Source organism: Tamandua tetradactyla, chromosome 16, assembly GCF_023851605.1.
Source record: "Tamandua tetradactyla isolate mTamTet1 chromosome 16, mTamTet1.pri, whole genome shotgun sequence".
NCBI classification, from domain to species: domain Eukaryota; kingdom Metazoa; phylum Chordata; class Mammalia; order Pilosa; family Myrmecophagidae; genus Tamandua; species Tamandua tetradactyla.
The window spans coordinates 61,104,137-61,121,546 of NC_135342.1; the positions used below are offsets into that span (position 1 = coordinate 61,104,137).

The 17,410-nt window shown below is 45.1% G+C and overlaps 2 protein-coding genes across 8 annotated transcripts in view; one reads left to right on the top strand and one right to left on the bottom strand.

Annotated features, from left to right (window-relative positions):
• LRRC36 (leucine rich repeat containing 36) overlaps nt 1-9,582 on the top strand; it is a 104,458-nt gene extending 94,876 nt beyond the window's left edge. For 4 of the 5 annotated variants that reach the window (XM_077132725.1, XM_077132724.1, XM_077132727.1 and 1 more), the window contains 5 exons: nt 2,222-2,387; nt 3,516-3,661; nt 4,434-4,557; nt 7,159-7,273; nt 9,268-9,582. In XM_077132725.1, coding sequence (XP_076988840.1) covers nt 2,222-2,387; nt 3,516-3,661; nt 4,434-4,557; nt 7,159-7,273; nt 9,268-9,493 — 777 coding nt within the window. In that variant the 3' untranslated portion in view covers nt 9,494-9,582. Of the gene's footprint in view, nt 1-2,221; nt 2,388-3,515; nt 3,662-4,433; nt 4,558-7,158; nt 7,274-7,393; nt 8,426-9,267 lie in introns of those variants that run through there. The other variant, XM_077132726.1, reaches the window with a different exon arrangement.
• Nucleotides 9,583-13,184: 3,602 nt separating this feature from the next.
• Nucleotides 13,185-16,840, bottom strand: TPPP3 (tubulin polymerization promoting protein family member 3). 3 transcript variants are annotated; one of them, XM_077132736.1, is made up of 5 exons: nt 16,708-16,834; nt 14,435-14,508; nt 14,119-14,312; nt 13,846-13,999; nt 13,185-13,729 (listed from the first exon to the last, which is right to left on the bottom strand). In XM_077132736.1, the coding sequence occupies exons 3-5, from the start codon at nt 14,304-14,306 to the stop codon at nt 13,541-13,543; spliced, it is 531 nt and encodes a 176-aa protein (XP_076988851.1). In that variant the 5' UTR covers nt 14,307-14,312; nt 14,435-14,508; nt 16,708-16,834; the 3' UTR covers nt 13,185-13,540. The 3 variants fall into 3 exon arrangements, with proteins under 3 accessions (XP_076988851.1, XP_076988848.1, XP_076988849.1); XM_077132733.1 differs by lacking the exon at nt 14,435-14,508 and having other exon boundaries at nt 16,708-16,840; XM_077132734.1 differs by lacking the exon at nt 14,435-14,508 and having other exon boundaries at nt 16,698-16,834.
• Between the last annotated feature and the right edge of the window lie 570 nt (nt 16,841-17,410).

Consider the following 17,410-nt stretch of genomic DNA (forward strand, 5'->3'; position numbering starts at 1 on the left):
CTTTTAAAAAGGGGAATTTAATAAGTTGCTAGTTTACAGTTCTAAGACTGAGAAAATGTCCCAATTAAAATAAGTCTATAGAAATGTCCAATTTAAGGCATCCAGAGAAAGATACCTTGGTTCAAGAAGGCTGAGGAAGTTCAGGGTTTCTCTCTCAAGTAGAAGAGCACGTGGTGAACACAAGCCAGTGTTTCTCTCTCATCTGGGAAGGCACATGGTGAATACAGTCAGGGTTCCTCTCTTGTCCGGCAGGGCACATGGCGAACACAGCATCATCTGCTAGCTTCTTCTCCTGGCTTCCTTTTTCATGAAGCTCCCCGGGAGGCATTTTCCTTCTTCATCTCCAAAGGCCGCTGGCTGGTGGACTCTGCTTCTCGCGACTATGTCATTCTGCTCTGCTCTCTCTGAATCTCTCATTCTCCATAAAGTTTCCTCTTTTATAGGACTTCAGAAACAAATCAAGACCCACCCGAATGGGTGGAGACATGTCGTCACCTAATCCAGTTTAACAACAATTCTCGATTACATCACATCTCCAGGGAGATGATCTAATTACAGTTTCAAACAAAATGCTGAATAGGGATTAGAAGAAATGGCTGCCTTTACAAAATGAGATTAGGATTAAAATATGGCTTTTTTAGGGTACATATATCCTTTCAAACCAGCACAGGTACAGTGACACTCTATATTTGGGATGCTGTACTCATAAAACACATTCTAGGAAATGTTTTCACCTTTAGTTTATGCTATATTGTTAAAATAGCAATGACAATCTCAATGCTCTTTTCTGGACTGTCTTTAAAACTTTCACTTCTTTTTTCCTGTAAGACATTATTTTTCTTTATATGGAAAGCTTTAAAAGAGCTGCCTGAATATAAATATAAAAGAAATGTATGTTCAATTTCTGGAAAGGTGAAAGTTAGAAAATTACTAAAAATAAAAGAAAATTTGAAAAGTTTTTTAAAAGCCCGTGATTTAAAAAAATCCCATGATACACAAAGTTAAACTGTGTGAATTTGTGATTAGAAAAATTTATTTTTGACCGACTGACTTTAAAACATAGACAAATTATGGAAATGTTGCAAAACAAGCCATTAAGTGTAATTTGCTGAAAATTAAAAGGCTCATAAAAAGTAACAAAATTATCCTAAGTTCCTGAAAATTATCCCCAACTCTCATCAGATTGTGATAAATTAATGAAAAGGTTTAAAGGCATATAAAAGTTACTGAGTTGCTCCATGATACCCGTACAAAATTACCAATCCATGAAAAACCAATGACTGTAAATATTAACTTTCATCAAGTTCCTTTACAGTGAACTTTCAATGGCTTTTCTCCCCAACCAGGCTGTTAACTTCTTGAGGGCGCTGACCTCATCTTTTACCTCTTCACACTCCCGCAGTCCTTACGCAGTCCTCTCAGTACACGTGATCGGAGTTTAATATTTATCTGTGAAATATTTATGCCATCTATAGCCCCTTTCCTTCAGTCAGACCAAATGTGTGACCCAAATCATAAATGTCGCTGTGGCGGTCTGCTTCACAGTGGATGTGGCAACATTATTCACCCACAGTTTTTCACATCAAAAGGACCAAAGATTGAGAAATAATTTGGCTGTTCTTAATATATATAAGCTTTCTTGAAGTCCCCAAGATACTGTAGAAAAGAGTGGTAGCTAGATCTGTTCAGTAAAGTTCACAATTGTTTTCATTCATTGAGACATGATTCATATGATACTTACTGTATAAAAAGTATCTTTAAAAGTACTGGGTCCAACAATAACATTAAAATGTATGTCATTTATGCTTATTGTATATTAATACATTAAACCTAAGTCTGTTGAGTTATAATTTTTATTAAATTACTCTGTGTTTTTATTTTATGATATATAATATTTTTTGAAATGTTCTGCAGTTTAATCTTTATATATTATATAACATAATACATTGAACCATAGGTGGTGTCAAACAACATACTTTTTGTTTTCTTATGAAAAACCCTACAGAAAATTATGATAGAAGATAAAGTTACCTTTGAAATCATCCTTGAATATCTTACTGCATTTCCTTGGACATACAAAATATGCTGTTCAAATACAAACTGAAAGATGAAAACATTTTTTTCTTCTTTTTTTTAATGTTAACACTTTAAACGTCTAGATTCCTACTTCCCTATTATGTAAGAATGACAAATGGTTGTGGTTTTTTGTTTTTTTCTTGAGCCTCTCTCTAGTGACCTGGGCAGTTTGCACGGCTTGCCAGGAATTCACAGTCCCCCGATCTCTGCCAGAACCTGCCATGTGGCCACTGTCCTTCGACAGCTCCTAGAGCTTGTGGATAAGCACTGGAATGGCTCTGGCTCCCTCCTCCTCAATAAGAAGTTTCTTGGTGAGTGAGTACAATTCTCAGGTCCCAGGGAAGGGCTCGGGCTTTGCTTCTGCTCTATGTTCTGCTAAAGGTCACCTAATCCCTGTAGTTTACAAGAAAAATTGTTCTCCTGATCACTGACCAAAACTTCTCAGGAACACCATAATTCACAAATCTCTGCATTTCCCTTATATTCTTCTTCCCTGCTTTTTATCAGTGCTCTTTCCTCATGTGCCAGTTGTTTTGTTCCTCCTATGATTGTTTTGTAGCCTGACGTGAAAAAGAGAAATTGGTCATGTTAATGACTACAGAAAGATTTTACAATCCTTGAGAAAGTGCCAAGGATATAACAGAAATGGGGTTTGATCATTAGAGTTCTGAGATGACTTTCAAAATGTTATGATTTGAAAAACTAGATGAATTATTGACTTGGACTCTTATTAGGGGTTCTTCTTTAGAAAAATGGGGAAAAAGTTTTGCAAATGTTGGCCCCATGACTTTATCTGTAGTTTAATGGAAGAATTTGAGGCGTTTTGGGGTAGTGGTAAAAGCAAGTAAAGACTTAGAGCAAGTTCACCTTTTGATAAAATTATATTTGATTTACATATACATACTAGCCATTATTATGTGTCAGGCACTGTTCTAAGCACTTTACATATATTAATTTATATAATCCTTGAAACAAGGAGTATGCAGTATTAGCGTCCTGTCTTTCCAAGATCCCAGAGATGGAGGCGCTGGGATTAAAAATAAATAAGTAAAAACTAGAAACTTGAAAGTTATTTGGGTTGTTTTTTTTTCTAATTTATAAATGGGCATACAGGGAGAAGAAATCCTGACCTAGTTCTTTTTCTTTTCAACATTGCCCCTTTGCTCTCATTTTATAGAAAATTGTCCCCTGGAGCTGTTCATCGTAACTAGGGAATAGCGCAGATCTTGCCTTCACAAGGATGTGCTGTCGTTTCTCTTGAGAAAATGTGGGATAGAATTGGTTGTTCTTCATAAAGCACCTCTTACAGCTATTTATTATTGTAATAACAGTAATATTAGATGACCTTGTTTGTCCTACAGAGCTAGTAGTTATTGACTAGGAATTCTGTGCTTCGGCTATTAAGATTAGCCTGTGTACCCAATCTGAATTTTTGGCAGGTCCTGCCCGAGATTTGCTCCTCACTTTGGTAGTCCCCGCTCCTTCTCAGCAGTGGTGTCGCTCACATCCTGAAGACACTTCAAAAGCCTTCCGCAAGCGGGAGATTGAATTAAAGGAGGTTGGGCAGCTGATCCCTAATGACATGGTATGCCTCTTTCATCTTCCTTTCCTGTGCCTTCCTTTGCTAGAAAAGGACAGAGCATCAGAACTAGAAGAGCTCAGTGCCCTAAAGATCATTCCCCCCATGAGTCCCTAGACCATCTGGAACCCAACATGGACAAGTCACTCTGGCAAATCAGGAACGCAAAACTTTCCAGAACAGGGACAGCTTGGAGGTTCTGCAGGGATGACTCCCTAATCCAAAAATTCTAAAGAAATACTTGGAATGGAAAACTATGAGTGAAAACATTTAGGATCATACTTTTTGAAGATTACAGCTTGGTTCTGGTGAGGGAAGGTTGATTTCTCTGGGATTTTCCTTCCTCCCTTCTGATGGAACTGAGGATCTGAACCAGGGCCCAGTCCTACAGCATCAGGCTGCTGCCCCTCGCTCTGGGAGAGGAAGAAGGGAATCATATCCCCAGACACTTCTCCCTTTCCTCAGCATGAAAGGATTTGCAGATACCAAGTTCAGTTCTAAAAACTTTAGAGAGGTCACCCAGAATGGCCGCTTGTCAAGTGATCACCTGTTCTGCAAGAGTAGTGGATAACTCACAGGCGGAATCGTAATTACTAAGGATACGTTTGTTTGCTTGTACTTTAGCTGTGTTTGCCAGAATTAAAATGCTAATAAGTCAGAGATGCTGACCTCCATTCAGTTTGTCACTACATAGTGGAGAGAGCTTTTCAGTCCTCTAAAAGCGCTCCTTAGAACTTCAAATTCTTAATGTGGTTGTATTTTGTTTTCTGATGTAAAGGAAAGTTTGAAGCAAAAACTGGTCAGAGTACTAGAAGAAAACCTCGTTCTGTCAGAAAAAATTCAGCAGTTGGAGGAAGGTGTTGCCCCCTCAGTCGTGAGCGGGCACCAGTCCCACGTTTATGGTAGGTCCACAAAAGTCACATGTGGTTTGTCCAAAGACAACTGTTTGTCTCTAGATGACCTATTCAGTAAGCTTCATTGTCTAGAGCTCACAATCAACAAAAGACAGGGCTTCCTTTGGCTCACTTGGCTTTTCCATGGAAATAATCATCTTGCCTCAGACAGAGAGTTGTTTTGTGGGCGACAAATTAGCAGATGAAAGTCTTTGTCAATGTAAAGCATGTAAAAGTGTTATTATTTTGGAGAATGACATTGTTTTTTCTGATCATAGCAATGGAATGTGTGCTTTACAGCAAATTTTAAAAATATAAAGACAAATGTAATCCCACTACCCAGAGATAGCTACCATTAGTGTTTGGTATATTTTCTCCAATCTTACCTCCATATACATATATATATATATTTGTGTGTGAGAAAAATAACATATATACAAAAAAGCAATAAATTTCAATGCACAATGCAACAATTATAGAACAGATTTCAGAGACTGGTATGGGTTATAGTTCCACAGTTTTAGATTTTCCTTCTGGTGGCTCCAAGAAATATGAATATAATGATTCAGCAGTCATACTCATTTTGTTAAATCCTATCTTCTCTGTTATAACTTCATCTTCTCCTTTGATCTTTCTCCTGATCTTTAAGGGTATTTGAGCTATGCCCATTCTAACTTTTTCATGTTAGAAAGGACTCATATATATATTTTTAACTCAATTTTTAAATTTATCTACTGATTTTTATAAATAATGCACATGCAATAAAATGTACACATTTTAAGTTTGACGAAGTTTGACAAATGTATACATTCATGTTATGGCACCCCAATCAAAATGCAGACCATTTCTGTTACTCCAGAAAGTTCCTTCATACTCCTTTACAGTCATTTTCCCACACATTCCACCCCAGGCAATCACTGACTTGATATCTACATCCTGATGTTAGTAATTTAATAATATAAGCACTTCCTACAATACCACATGGATATACTACAATTATCTATCTAGTCCTCTATATAGTTGTTTCTGATGTTTGTTATTATAAATAAAGCTGCCATTATTCAAAATATTATAAAGAATTCTAAAGAATTTGCAAACATTCAAATGAAGGACCTGAAATGGAAGAAAAACCCTAGAGTGAAATGCTTCTCTGGGATTGTCTCTCCTACCTCCTAATGGAGCTGAGAGTCCTAATATTTATAATAATACAAATAACATTATTATATATTAAAATATAATAATGCTGCTATTAATGTCTGTGTACACAAACATTTGTGTACATTTCAGACTGTTTTCCTACGAGACAGTCCTAGAAGTAGAATTAGTGCACCCCAGAATGTGGACATTCTTAAGGCTTTTGTTGCACATTGCCAAATCACCCCCCAAAAAGACCGTTTCAATTTACTCTCACACCAGCAGTGTATAAGACTGTCTTTTTCATTGCACCCTTGCCAACAGTGGGTTTTTTTTAATTGCCACTATGATAAGTGAAAAATAATATGCCATTTAAATCTTAATTTGTACTGCTTTTATTATTGGCATAGTTAAGCTAGTATTTCAGATAAAATCTGCCCGCTAAATCTGTAGCTCAGCACCTATAAGCAAACATTAGGGGCATTTGGATTTATATGAAGGGCTTGATTTGGAAGTCAGCACTCTATTTCCAGAGTTAATCTAAGCACTGTTTGATACAAGCCTGAATAATCAAGACCATCATTCCCCCCATGAGTCCCTAGGCCATCTGGAACCCAACATGGACAAGTCACTCTGGCAGATTTTTCCATTAGATACCTACTTTCAATCAGCCACGAGCCCCAGTATAATATTTTGGCCTACTGTGAAATATACAGGTGATGCAGCCCTGCTTCCCACCTTCTAAAACCCTGTTACTCAAACTATAACCCGCAGATCATCAGCATTAGTATCACCTGGGAGCTTGTTACACAAGAAGACTGTTGGGCCTCACTTCAGACCTGCTGAATCAGAAACTTGAGTCTCTACTTATCAAGATCCCCAGATAATTTGTACACATCCAGGTTTAAGAGGCACTGGACTAGAAGACTGATTCCCTAGAACCAGAGTTCCTGTGATTTTACCTAACTTATTATTTCAGGCAGTGGTAACATGTTGGGGGAGCTAGATATGAGTGTTTCAGCCACAAATTCAGTTTCCACAATCACTCATTGAGTTATTGCTGTGTGCCTGACACAGTTTTAGATTTTTTCCAAATCACATCGGGAATGAAGGGCAAATATTCACAAACCAGAGAATACAGAGAGACCTAGTATTTGTTGACTGCCTATCTAAGTGAAGACAGGTCTCATTGAATCTTCATAACAGTGCTGTGGGGCAGGGGTTGTTATCTCTAATGAAATGCAGAATTAACATGTGCAATATTAAGTGACTGGATTTTAATTCAGATCTGTCTTTGCCATGCCCCATACTCTTGCCACCATGTCTGCTGTTTCCAAGGGAGGGAATGGTGACTGCAGTGTGGAGGTGGGTGCAGTGGAACTCCCAGTTCTTTGGGATGTCCACCTGAATACTTCTGCTCTGCTCAGAGTAGTGGCTTGGAATCCTGCTCACCCCTGGCTACTGTACCCTTTGTAGATGATCTTCTGCGCAAAAACCAACAGCTAAATGTGCAGATGGCCTGCCTGAACCAGGAGCTGGCCCAGCTGAAAAAGCTGGAAGAGACAGTGGCCCTTCTTCATGAAAGTCAGAGGTATGAGAGGGTCTGTGGTTTCTGGGGGTGGTTGTTTACTTTCCTTTGTGTTTGTTTTATTTGGCAAGTTAATATCTCTACACTTTGCAAACTAACTCCCTAATGTGTGTAAACCTCCAGGGTCAGTTGCCTCAGGAGTCAGAATACTGCTTTCCAGGACACACTAGGTGAATTACAATACCTCAATCATTAGTAGTTTTTTACTGGGTCTAACAGGACCTTTGCTTGCCCTAGCAAGCTTTCGTTGGTCACTTATGTACCCCTAAGATCAGCCTTCTGGCTCCTTTGGAAATGCCTGCCTGTGACGTCACAGAAGAGACGTCAAGAGCACTCAACAGAGAGTGAAGGGGAAAGAATACAAAGGACATACTCTCTTCAGAAGTGCTCAGTGTCATCATCCTCTTCAAGAACAGCACCCTCGGGACACAGGCTGGGAAAATCATGAAGAGACCTCAAGACTATTGGTACATTTAGAGGAGTCCTTGCAATTTTAATTTGTCAAACACCTTTACTGGGGCTTTCTAGGAAGTTCGAATAAGAGAGCCCCAACCCTAAACTTTCAACTCCAAACTTCACTTCCTAATTTTCATTTTGTTCATATGCAGAGGCTTAGACTTAGACCTACGCTGGCTGGTTTTAAAAAAATTTTATTTTAAAAAAACTTTCCATTATATTTCAAGCATAGGCGGAAGTAAAGAGAATATCAAAAAGTCATGGTTCTCTCAATGCCTTAGACTGAACTTCCTATAGCCTTGCTTTAATTTGGACATTTTCACAGCTTTAGAATTGTAAATTTGCAACTTAATAAATTCCCCCTTTTAAAAGCTGAAAAAAAAAAAAGTCATGGTTCTCAAACTTGGGTGTGCATCAGAATTACCTGAAGGACTTGTGGAAACAGATTGCTGGTCTCTACCTCAGGACTTCTGATTCAGCATGTCTGGGGCTGGAACTGAAAATTTGCATTTCTAATAAGTTTCCAGGCAGTACTGCTGGCTGTTCGTGGGTGGACCATATATTGAGAGCATTAGGATATAACTCTTTAGGGATGTATAGCCAAATTACTCTAGTTTAATGTAACTTGAAATAATTCCTTTGTGTGTTGTTAAACCATTAGCTCAATATACACAATCATTTGTTTTCTTTTCTTTTTTATTTTTAGGGAGTCTTTTATTATTTTGCTTTAATCTTGAAACAATTACATGGTACCAAAATCAAATCTAAAAGTTAGATAGATTCAGGAAAGTCTAGCTTCCTCTCCTTTCTCCTCTATCCTTTTCTTCCCTTCCTTTAGCCTTCCATTATGTGTGTGGCAGTACATTTGTAATTCCCCTTTCTTAGAGTAAAAGGGGCTTATGATACATAATGCTTTAACATTTTATCTTGGAAATCAGCTCACAGTGGGGTATAGAGTTAGTTCTCATTCTTTTCTTACAGCTGCATAGTATTCCATGGTGTTGTTTACCAGTTTACTAGTCCTCTGCTGCTAGACATTCGGTTAGCAGTATTTTACTATTACAAATAGTGCTTCAATGAATAGAATTTTGCATACTTTTGTTTGGCTGTATCTGGATAACTTTTAATATTAGATGCTAATAGTCAAGAATGCAGTCATGACTAGCACCATTAGTTCATTTCAGAGGCAGGATAGATTAGAAGAAGCAGAAGTTAAGGGTTTGGGGGGGAAATTGGAGGACTGGCCAGGGGCCAATCTCGCAGTGCTTCCATTTACATCGCTGTGGGAGTACTTTGGAAAGAATCGAATGAGCACTATATAAAATATGAAATATGTTATTGTCGCAGTCAATCTGGAACATACTGAAACAAAACTGTAATGCAGAAAGAAACTGCAGCCCTGCTTTTAAAATAACCCACTCATAATTTGAACATTTCTTTCTATTTAAAGATGTTACTTCATTTTACTATTGCCTTTAGCAAACATTTTAGATCTACTTTGCTTTTATGATTTCATGATTGCCTTTTCCCTCGTGCTTCAGATCCCTAGTGGTAACTAATGAGTATCTGCTGCAGCAGCTGAATAAAGAGCAAAAAGGTTATTCCGGGAAAGCACTCCTGCCTCCTGAGAAGAGTCATCATTTGGGGAACTCGTCACCCTTTGGGAAAAGCACATTGTCTTCCTCCTCACCAGTGGCGCATGACACTGGTCAGTATCTAATTCAGAGTGTCTCAGATGCTGCCTCAGAGCCTAGTTTATGGAGCTAGCATTGAACACCTTCACTGCAGATTCCCCCTGCCACCAACATGGTGGTCTCTACCTACAAAGCTGAAGAAAAAAACTTATTCTGGTTGCACTGTGTTGCTCTTCCTTTTTATTTCTCTTCCTATCATCTCCCACAAAATCATTATTTCCTTCTGCCCACAGAAATAGTTGGCAATTGGTCCCAGGCATCGTATCACTTAGAAACGTTTGGTTGAAAAATACTGAAAAGGAAAAAGCACTGGGCATTTTCCACAGAGTCAGGTGAAATTGTGTGGTAGAAGATTAAGAAAGAATATCTGTGATCAGGTGTCTTCTGTGTTAGAAGGATAATGTTAAGGAAACCACCTTTATTCATCAAAGATGTTTTGAGTTTCCTCACACCATAGTGCAAAGGGGGCAAGATCTGATGTCTTCCTTAGTGCAGCCAACAGTTTAGAGAAAAAAAAGCAAAAATTCATGTGATGAAGCTCAAAGCTTGGAATTGGTACCAAATAGATCTAAACAAAAGTCTAAAGATGTCAAAGAGGGAGAGAAGGTAAGTAATTCCTACTATAGGGAATTGGAGATGGCTTCAGTGAGGACTTGTTTGAGTGTAAGTTTGCAAAATGAGGCAAATGTTAGCAGGTAAAGAGAATGCAGAGACTCCTAAGCCAGCGGTGCACAGCAGGAGAGCCTGGAGCCCCCAGAAGGATCATGGAGAGCCAGGGGCCCTTTCACTGAAGGTGGGGGCAGGGAAGGGACCACCCACCTGACAATCAATCTTTCATTCATTCATTCAAGCACTGGACTAGGCCCAGGGGCGGGATATTGTCTAACTGGGAAAACAGAGGTTAAGCAAAATGTTTATGATTATGATTATGGTAAGTATCACAAAGGAGTATTATATGGTACTGTAAAAGTATATAACAGGGAGACCTGTCCTAGCCTGGAAGGTGTAGGGTCAGGAAACTATCCTCTGAGGAACTGACCTTTAGCTCAGACTTGAAGAATGAATGGAAGGTTACTAAGCAAAGCTCAGTGTACTCCCCGTGCTCTCGGGGAGAAGCTGCAGAGAGAAAGAGCATTGCAAAGGCCATGAAATGGGAACGAACCTCTTCCATTCCAGGAACTGAGAGTCCTGGGAGGAGGTGAGTAGGAGCTGGGTCATAGGGCTCCTGGGAGATTTTGGACTGGAAAGGCAGAAGAGTGACAGATTTGTGCTTGTAGAAGATTCCACTGCAAAAAGAATGGGTTGGTGGCAAGGCCAGGTAGGAGGAAAGGACAAAGAGTGTTAGAGAGACCAGGGGGAGGTTGATGCAGTCTAGGCTAGAGATGCAGCTTCCAAAGATGTTACCTTTGGGATCACTAGGCACAATCTTTCTTTTAATTCTGATTGATTTAAAAATCAATGGAGAAAAAGAACTGAAGGGGAAAATCCCTAAAGTTTTTCAATAGTTTTGTACGGTCAGTGGTTTTTATTCCTGCCTCTAATTTCTGGATAGGAAGTTTTGAATTACAGAAGTCCACTGTGCTTAATGTCTGGGGGGAGGCCACAACACATCATTAAACTGACTCCCCACCCCACCCCCCGAAAAAAAAATTCAATGGAAACAGATGATAAAAGTAGTACTTGGTATGTTTCTGCTCCAGCCATTTCCCAGTTAGTGATATTGTTAGAATATGGAGGGCAAAGGAATATCAGCCTAATGCCATGTTTTACTCCTCTTCATCTTCAGTCACATCAGAGAGAGGCAGGTAGAAGGATTAGGTAGAAGGATGTGTTTGCTCCTCGGACTCAGGTGCTATCACAGCAGCAGAGCTACTGCTATAATCACAATCCAAACATTTTAAATTATAAATAAATTCCACAGACCTCTGGATTTTATGTGGACAAGCAGAATCACTTGGCCTCCAAAAGCAGCACGTACAAAGAAGCTCTAAGTTTCTTTGAGCTGCGTGGCTCTCAGAGAGCTAGAGTGAGCTCTGTACTCTGTGGAAATGTCAGAACATCACTGCAAGGGGCTGGCCCCACCCCAGGCCAGGTGCCTCTCCAAGGTCGCCAGCCAATCCTGGGGTAGCCAACTGCATTTCTCATTTTCTCTGGCTGGCGCTTGGTCCAGAGGGCAGGAGTAGGGTGTGGAGGTGTCAAGGGAAGGGCCCAAGATTTGTTGCCCTGTGGGACCAAGTGGGCTCACCATGGAGAGGGGGAGACCCCTGGAGCAAGTAGAAAACAAATGGGAAGGATTCCTTATTCTAGGCCTGATGACACTATTGAGAGAAAGAAGAGGTCTGGATGGAGACAGGATCTTTAGGGGAGTCTGTGCCCTAAGGAGAAGGGCAGCTGCTCTGATAGAAACTTCCCCCAGCTGTCCACAGAGGGTTTTTAATGGCTCCGTCCCGCAAATCCTAACCTGTCCTCCTTGCCCATCCTGGCTTTGCTCTACTCCCCATGGGGAGTAGAGCAGTGATGATGGGGCTGAAGAGGCATTGTTTGGGCAATTGTGTCATTTACCAGATACTTTAAGGGTCTTCCTGGCTTTGGGGGGGGGTGCCTTGATTTTCAAGGAGAAGGGGCTTTACTCCTACAAGGTAGAGCACTGGGGCTCAGCCAGTTCTCTCTAGGGTTTCCTGCAGACCACACTGGCAGTTACGTAAGTGGATGAGCTATTCCTTCCCCCACATCTCTAGTATCTAGATGATACTCTAACTTGCAGCTTATACACCTGTGAACCTGCCCCAGTTTGAACTGCAGTTTAATTCTTTTCGCTATGAGGATTTTTTAGTAAGTGAAGGATTTGGTTTTCACCCCTATTATGCGCATTTAAGTAAAGCTTGCAATTCCAGCAAATTCCCCAAAGCTGGAAGAATCATTCCTCTTAGTATTTTCATGTAGGCGCTATAGAACTCTCTGAAACACCTACCTGGGCAGTGCAAGGCAACATGGTCAGCTAAGTAAAGAGAAGCCAGGGGCAGAGATCCCTTGGCTAGCAGCTGTTTGGCAAGGCTATTCTGTAGCTAGGGTGTGACTGGCCTCTAATTCCTTACCTCCCCAACATCCCTGTCCCAACCCCCACGAGTCCTATGCACACATAACCCCAAGTGAAGTTGGGTTCAAGGGACACTAGGGTCTCCTGCAGCAGGAACACTCCAGAAGATCAGCCTGTGGAATGAGGAAATTAACATCCTGTGGGTTAAGGGTATTAAGCTCAATTGCCTTCTTATCCGAGTCATGAAAGAAGGTATTTGTGAAGCCTTGTCTAGCACTCTTGGGAGGTGCCATCTCCTAGGTGGGTACTAAGTCTCATCTAGCCCCTTGTCACAGCAGGAAGAAAGGACAGTTGGCCCCAAAGCTTTGCCAAAGATTGGTGTTGGGTATGAGGCTCTATCACTGGCCATCCAGCTCTGTTTTTGGAAATCAGCCTTGGGGCCTGCTCTGCTAGAAAGATCCTGGCCTGGGAGGCAAAAGGCATGATTTTGGCTCCTAGTTTGCAGAAGTCACTCTACTCTCTGGTCCTGTTACATTAGAGAATTGGACTATCTACTTTCTATGGTTTTTCCTACCCTGAATTCTCTGGTATTCTGCACTGATCCAAGATGCCTTTCTGGGCAGGGCTGCCAGTGGAAGGGAGAGATCAGCAGGATGTGGCATGCAGGGCGCAAAGACACTGATGGGGTGGTCCCTATCCGTGTTGTTATATACCCAACTGGGCCACATTGGTACAAAAGGTATCTTTATTGAGGTCTGGGTTAGAATTAGGCACTTGGCCAGAGCAGCAGCTTAAATATGAGGCAAGCAGGCAGGGGTCAGCCATGCCCGGGCTAGGTCGGCGGGGGTGGGGGGGAGGCTATAGGCACAGACTCTACCCAGAGGGACAGAAATGGGGAGGGGGCAGGGGAACGAGGGCACAGAGCAGTCTGGGCCTGAAGCCTGGTGGGTTGGCCCCATGGGGCTGAGCAAGAAGCTCTGGGTGGCTGGTCCGCAGGGCAAAGACTGGGTGCTCTTATTCCACGTGCTCCTGAGGCCCAGGCCTCTGGCAGGGGCAGCCACACTGGAAGGGCCTTCCCAGGCCTCACTTCTTCACCTTTGCGTCATAAGTGCCTGCATTCTTGTAGGCACTCACATAACCGCTGTCATCCAAGATGTCCTGCCGTCCAGCAATGCCCTTACCCTTGCCACTCTCATCGAAGCGCTCCTTGTGAGAACCAGTGTACTTGCTGGTGTCAGTCAACCGTTCCACAGCACCTCCTGTTTTTGCTTTCTGTTTGGACAGAATTCCCCCAGGGAAACATGATGAGGGAACCCAGCCCTTCCCACCCTTGCCTGAGATTTCCAACAACCCCCTCAGTAGCCACACTAGACCAGCAGGGCACTTACAGTGACGCCCACATTGGCTGGTTCCTTGCCTGCCACCAGCTGGCAGATGGCATCGAAAGCTTCCTCTTTACTCTTCCCCTTGAATCGCTTGGTCGCCAGCTCTTCTAGGGCTTTCTTGAACTCCTCATAGTTGATGACTCGAGCAGACTTCCCCCTACCAGGCATGTAGGCACCATGAGTTTTCCCCCTACTCAATGTCCTCCCCAGTTCCAGCCCCCCCCCCCCATTCCCCATGTGCTGGGGACATCAGAAGCAGGGGCTGCAGGGGCTCACTTGACTTTGGAGAAGATGATGTCGACATCAGTCCCTGTCACAGCCTTTCCATCAGCTACCTTGCAGTCCTTGCACAGCTTGGCCCAGTTCTTGCCATTCATCTCTTGCCCACTGGCCTTGGGGTCACCATGGATGGCAAATTTGCGGAAGCTCTCCTCCAGCCCAGCCACGTTTGTGCTCGTCGCCATGCCACCCTGTAGGGACCCACCTTGGTCACCTCCCAGCCAAGCTATCCATCCCCTCCCCAAAGCACAGAACATCCTGCTTCCATCTCAGAACCTGAAAGGTCTGAATTGCAGGCACTTCTGTTACATACCCACAAACTTGGAGCTGGCACTGGAGTGTCTAGAGAGAGAGGCCAGCACTCTGTATCTCCCTGGCCTCCAGAGCCTGAGGGGTGATTAGGAAGAATCCCAAGAGAGGAAACGTCCTGTCAGTGCCAGCCCTGCCTCTGCACAGGGTTAAGAAGATGAAATCATGATGCCCACACCAGGCTCGGAACAGAGTGGCACTGTCCAGAAAGACTGTGAGGGCAGCAGCTGGGGCCATGGCTTTGTCTGGTCCTGGCACAAGGCCTGCTTGGGTGGATGTGAGGGTGGCAGGGCAGGCCCCTCTCTCCCCAGGAGCTCCATGACAAGCTGGGTCAGGGCCAGGCCAGGCTGCTTGTTGGGCAGGTATCTCTGTAAGGATCATGAGGACCCAGTAAGACCCAGCCCAGGCCTGAGAAGGGAGCCAGAGCATGGGCAGGGGTGCGTGCCCTAGGCAGGGTACAGCTGGCTCAGCTGGGACCTTGTTACTATTTGCTGTTAAACAAAAACATGAGGGGAGCAGCAGCTTGGGGCTGGCCTGGCTACAGTTTGTGAATCCTGGAGACAGTTGCTAAGGGAGGGTGGTGCTGTTTGGAGAATGTTGCTAAGGGCAGGATGGTGTCAGGGCGGCTTGGGGAGAAGCTCCCAGTGCTGCTGGGCTTGGCTGGGCTGGGTGGGGAACAGGGGCCCAGGGGTGGGGCACTCCAGCACTCCCAGTGCCCACGGCAAAACCATGACTTCCTGGCTCCTTGCCACCCATTTGGGCTGCAACCTTCCAGGAGGAGCAGGAGATTGGGGGACTAGCCTGGGTGAGGCATGTTGGCAAGTGAGACTGTGGCCTGGGCGCTGTAATCCTCACACCTACACCCTACACTGAAGCAAACTTCATTCAGCCCAACATTGAGGCCCCCTGACCATGCCCTGAGCACTGCCATGCCAGTCCACACTCCCTCAGGCCTGCACTACAGCCCACATGCACTCAGCCCTAGCCCTCCACCCCTTTGGCCTTGTACCCCCTGAGCACGCCCTTAACCTGGTACTGACGACCCTCCACCGCAGTCCCCTGACCCCACCCTCAGTCCTGCACTGCAGCATCCTCCATCCACACATCCAAGCGCTGTAACTGAGGGTTCTGACCATTCCCCTCAGCATCCTTCCCACATAGTAACAGCCTTGTACTGAGCCCTCAGCCCTGCACTCAAGTGCCCCACCCCCCAACAACTGCAGTTCCCAGGCCACACCCTCAGCCCGGCACTGGAGAGTCCCCTCGACACAACACATCCATGTACTAAAGGCCTGCCTGACTGCATCCTCAGCCCGCATTGCAGTGGCCTCCATCTGCATACCCAAGACCTGTGGCTGAGGCCTCTGGTCCACACCCCCACAGCCCTCACCAAGGCCCCTCCCTGCACATCCACAGCCCTGTATTGCTCTGACTGCACTCCTAGCCCTGCCCTGAAGCCCCCGGTATCCATGCAGCAGACTTGCATTTCCAGACTCCCAGTTACCTTGTTGAGATCCCCTGTTGAAACCCTCTGACCTCACCCACCTTCACTGCAGCCCCCTGACCGTCCCCCTCCCCAGGTGTCCCTTCTTTCTACCTCTACATTTATGAGTCTCCAGTGACCATGGTCTGGGCCCCTGCCCAACTACCCCCTTTTCCATTACCAGTGACTTTAACACTGAAACCTGCCAGTCATCACACCCATTCTTAAGTTGCAATTTCTGGGACTGTGAGCACTCACAGCTAGTACATTTCAGCAACTTCTAGGACCACAGCCCCAGCACTGCACTTCTCTCCTCTGGCTATTTTTCATCTCCCACCAGGGCCCCCAAACCCCAACACTTGATTGCCAAGGGTAATGGTCCAGGGAAGTTTAGGGGCTACAGGATGCTTATCCCAGGGCCAGGCAGGATCCTGTGCTCAGGCTCACTCTTGTCTGTGGGAAGATGGATTCTTGGTCATCTCAGGGCTGCTCAGGTGAAGCCAGGTCGCAGGCGTAGTCCCAGGGGTCTGCAGACCATGGATGGCGCGGCCACGCCCGTGAACTGAGGCCACCCGCTCGCTCCCGCCAGGACAGCTGGAGTCATCAATCATCGGGGCAAGGAGGTGGGGGCGGGGGTGGAGCGTTGGGGCCTGGGCCCGGCCGCTCAGCTGGTGTCCTCCGCTCGGTATCATCCCGGCTTGGGACCCCGCCCAGGCCGCTCCCGCCTCCCCCCTGCTTATTGTGCAGAGTACTGATTTAGAGTGGTTTGCTCCCGGGTCCCTACCGGTTTCTACCTCGTGCTCCTGCAGTGTGCGTTCAGGTGGACAGAAAGACGCCAGAACCGACCGACGGACGCGATACACCCGGCGGCTCCGCAGCTCCGCTCCCTGCCGGCTCCGGGGCGGGACTGCAGCCGGGGCGGCTCCGCCGTATTATCCCCTGTTTCTCCGTCTCCATAGAGACGCCAAGTCCCACCCCCAGGGCCGTCTCGGCAGAAGAATGACCAAGGTCACGCTGGCCCCGCCCACCAGGCCCCGCCCTCCTCGCGGTCCGGACTTGGCGGGGCGGAGTTGCTCGGGTAGCCTTATCCCGAAGCTCCCGGGGCAGTTCGGAGGCCCTCGTGCCTGGGGAGGCCAGCCCGCTTCAGTCGCGGACGTCTAACGGGAAAACAACCCTCCATCCTGGGCTCCGCCCAAAGTTCAAAGCAGGCCCCCACGCCCAGGGACAGTCCAGCTTCCCAGAGCCCCGACCAAAGGCCAGTTGGGAGTGGGTCAGGGGGGAGAGAAATGGTGCAGAAAGTTCCCTTTCCTCAGTGACAGGGGTATAGAGCCGGCTCGAGACCACAGCTCTTCAGGCAGCAACTCCCGCGCTCCCTGGCTAGGGTCCAGAGCCCCGAGCACTGTGAGCAGGAAAGAAGACAGCCCCAGTCACAGTCCCCAACGGCTACTCCGCGCCCAGAATAAAGCTCCTGGACCACCTGGGTCGGCGCCCTCCTTT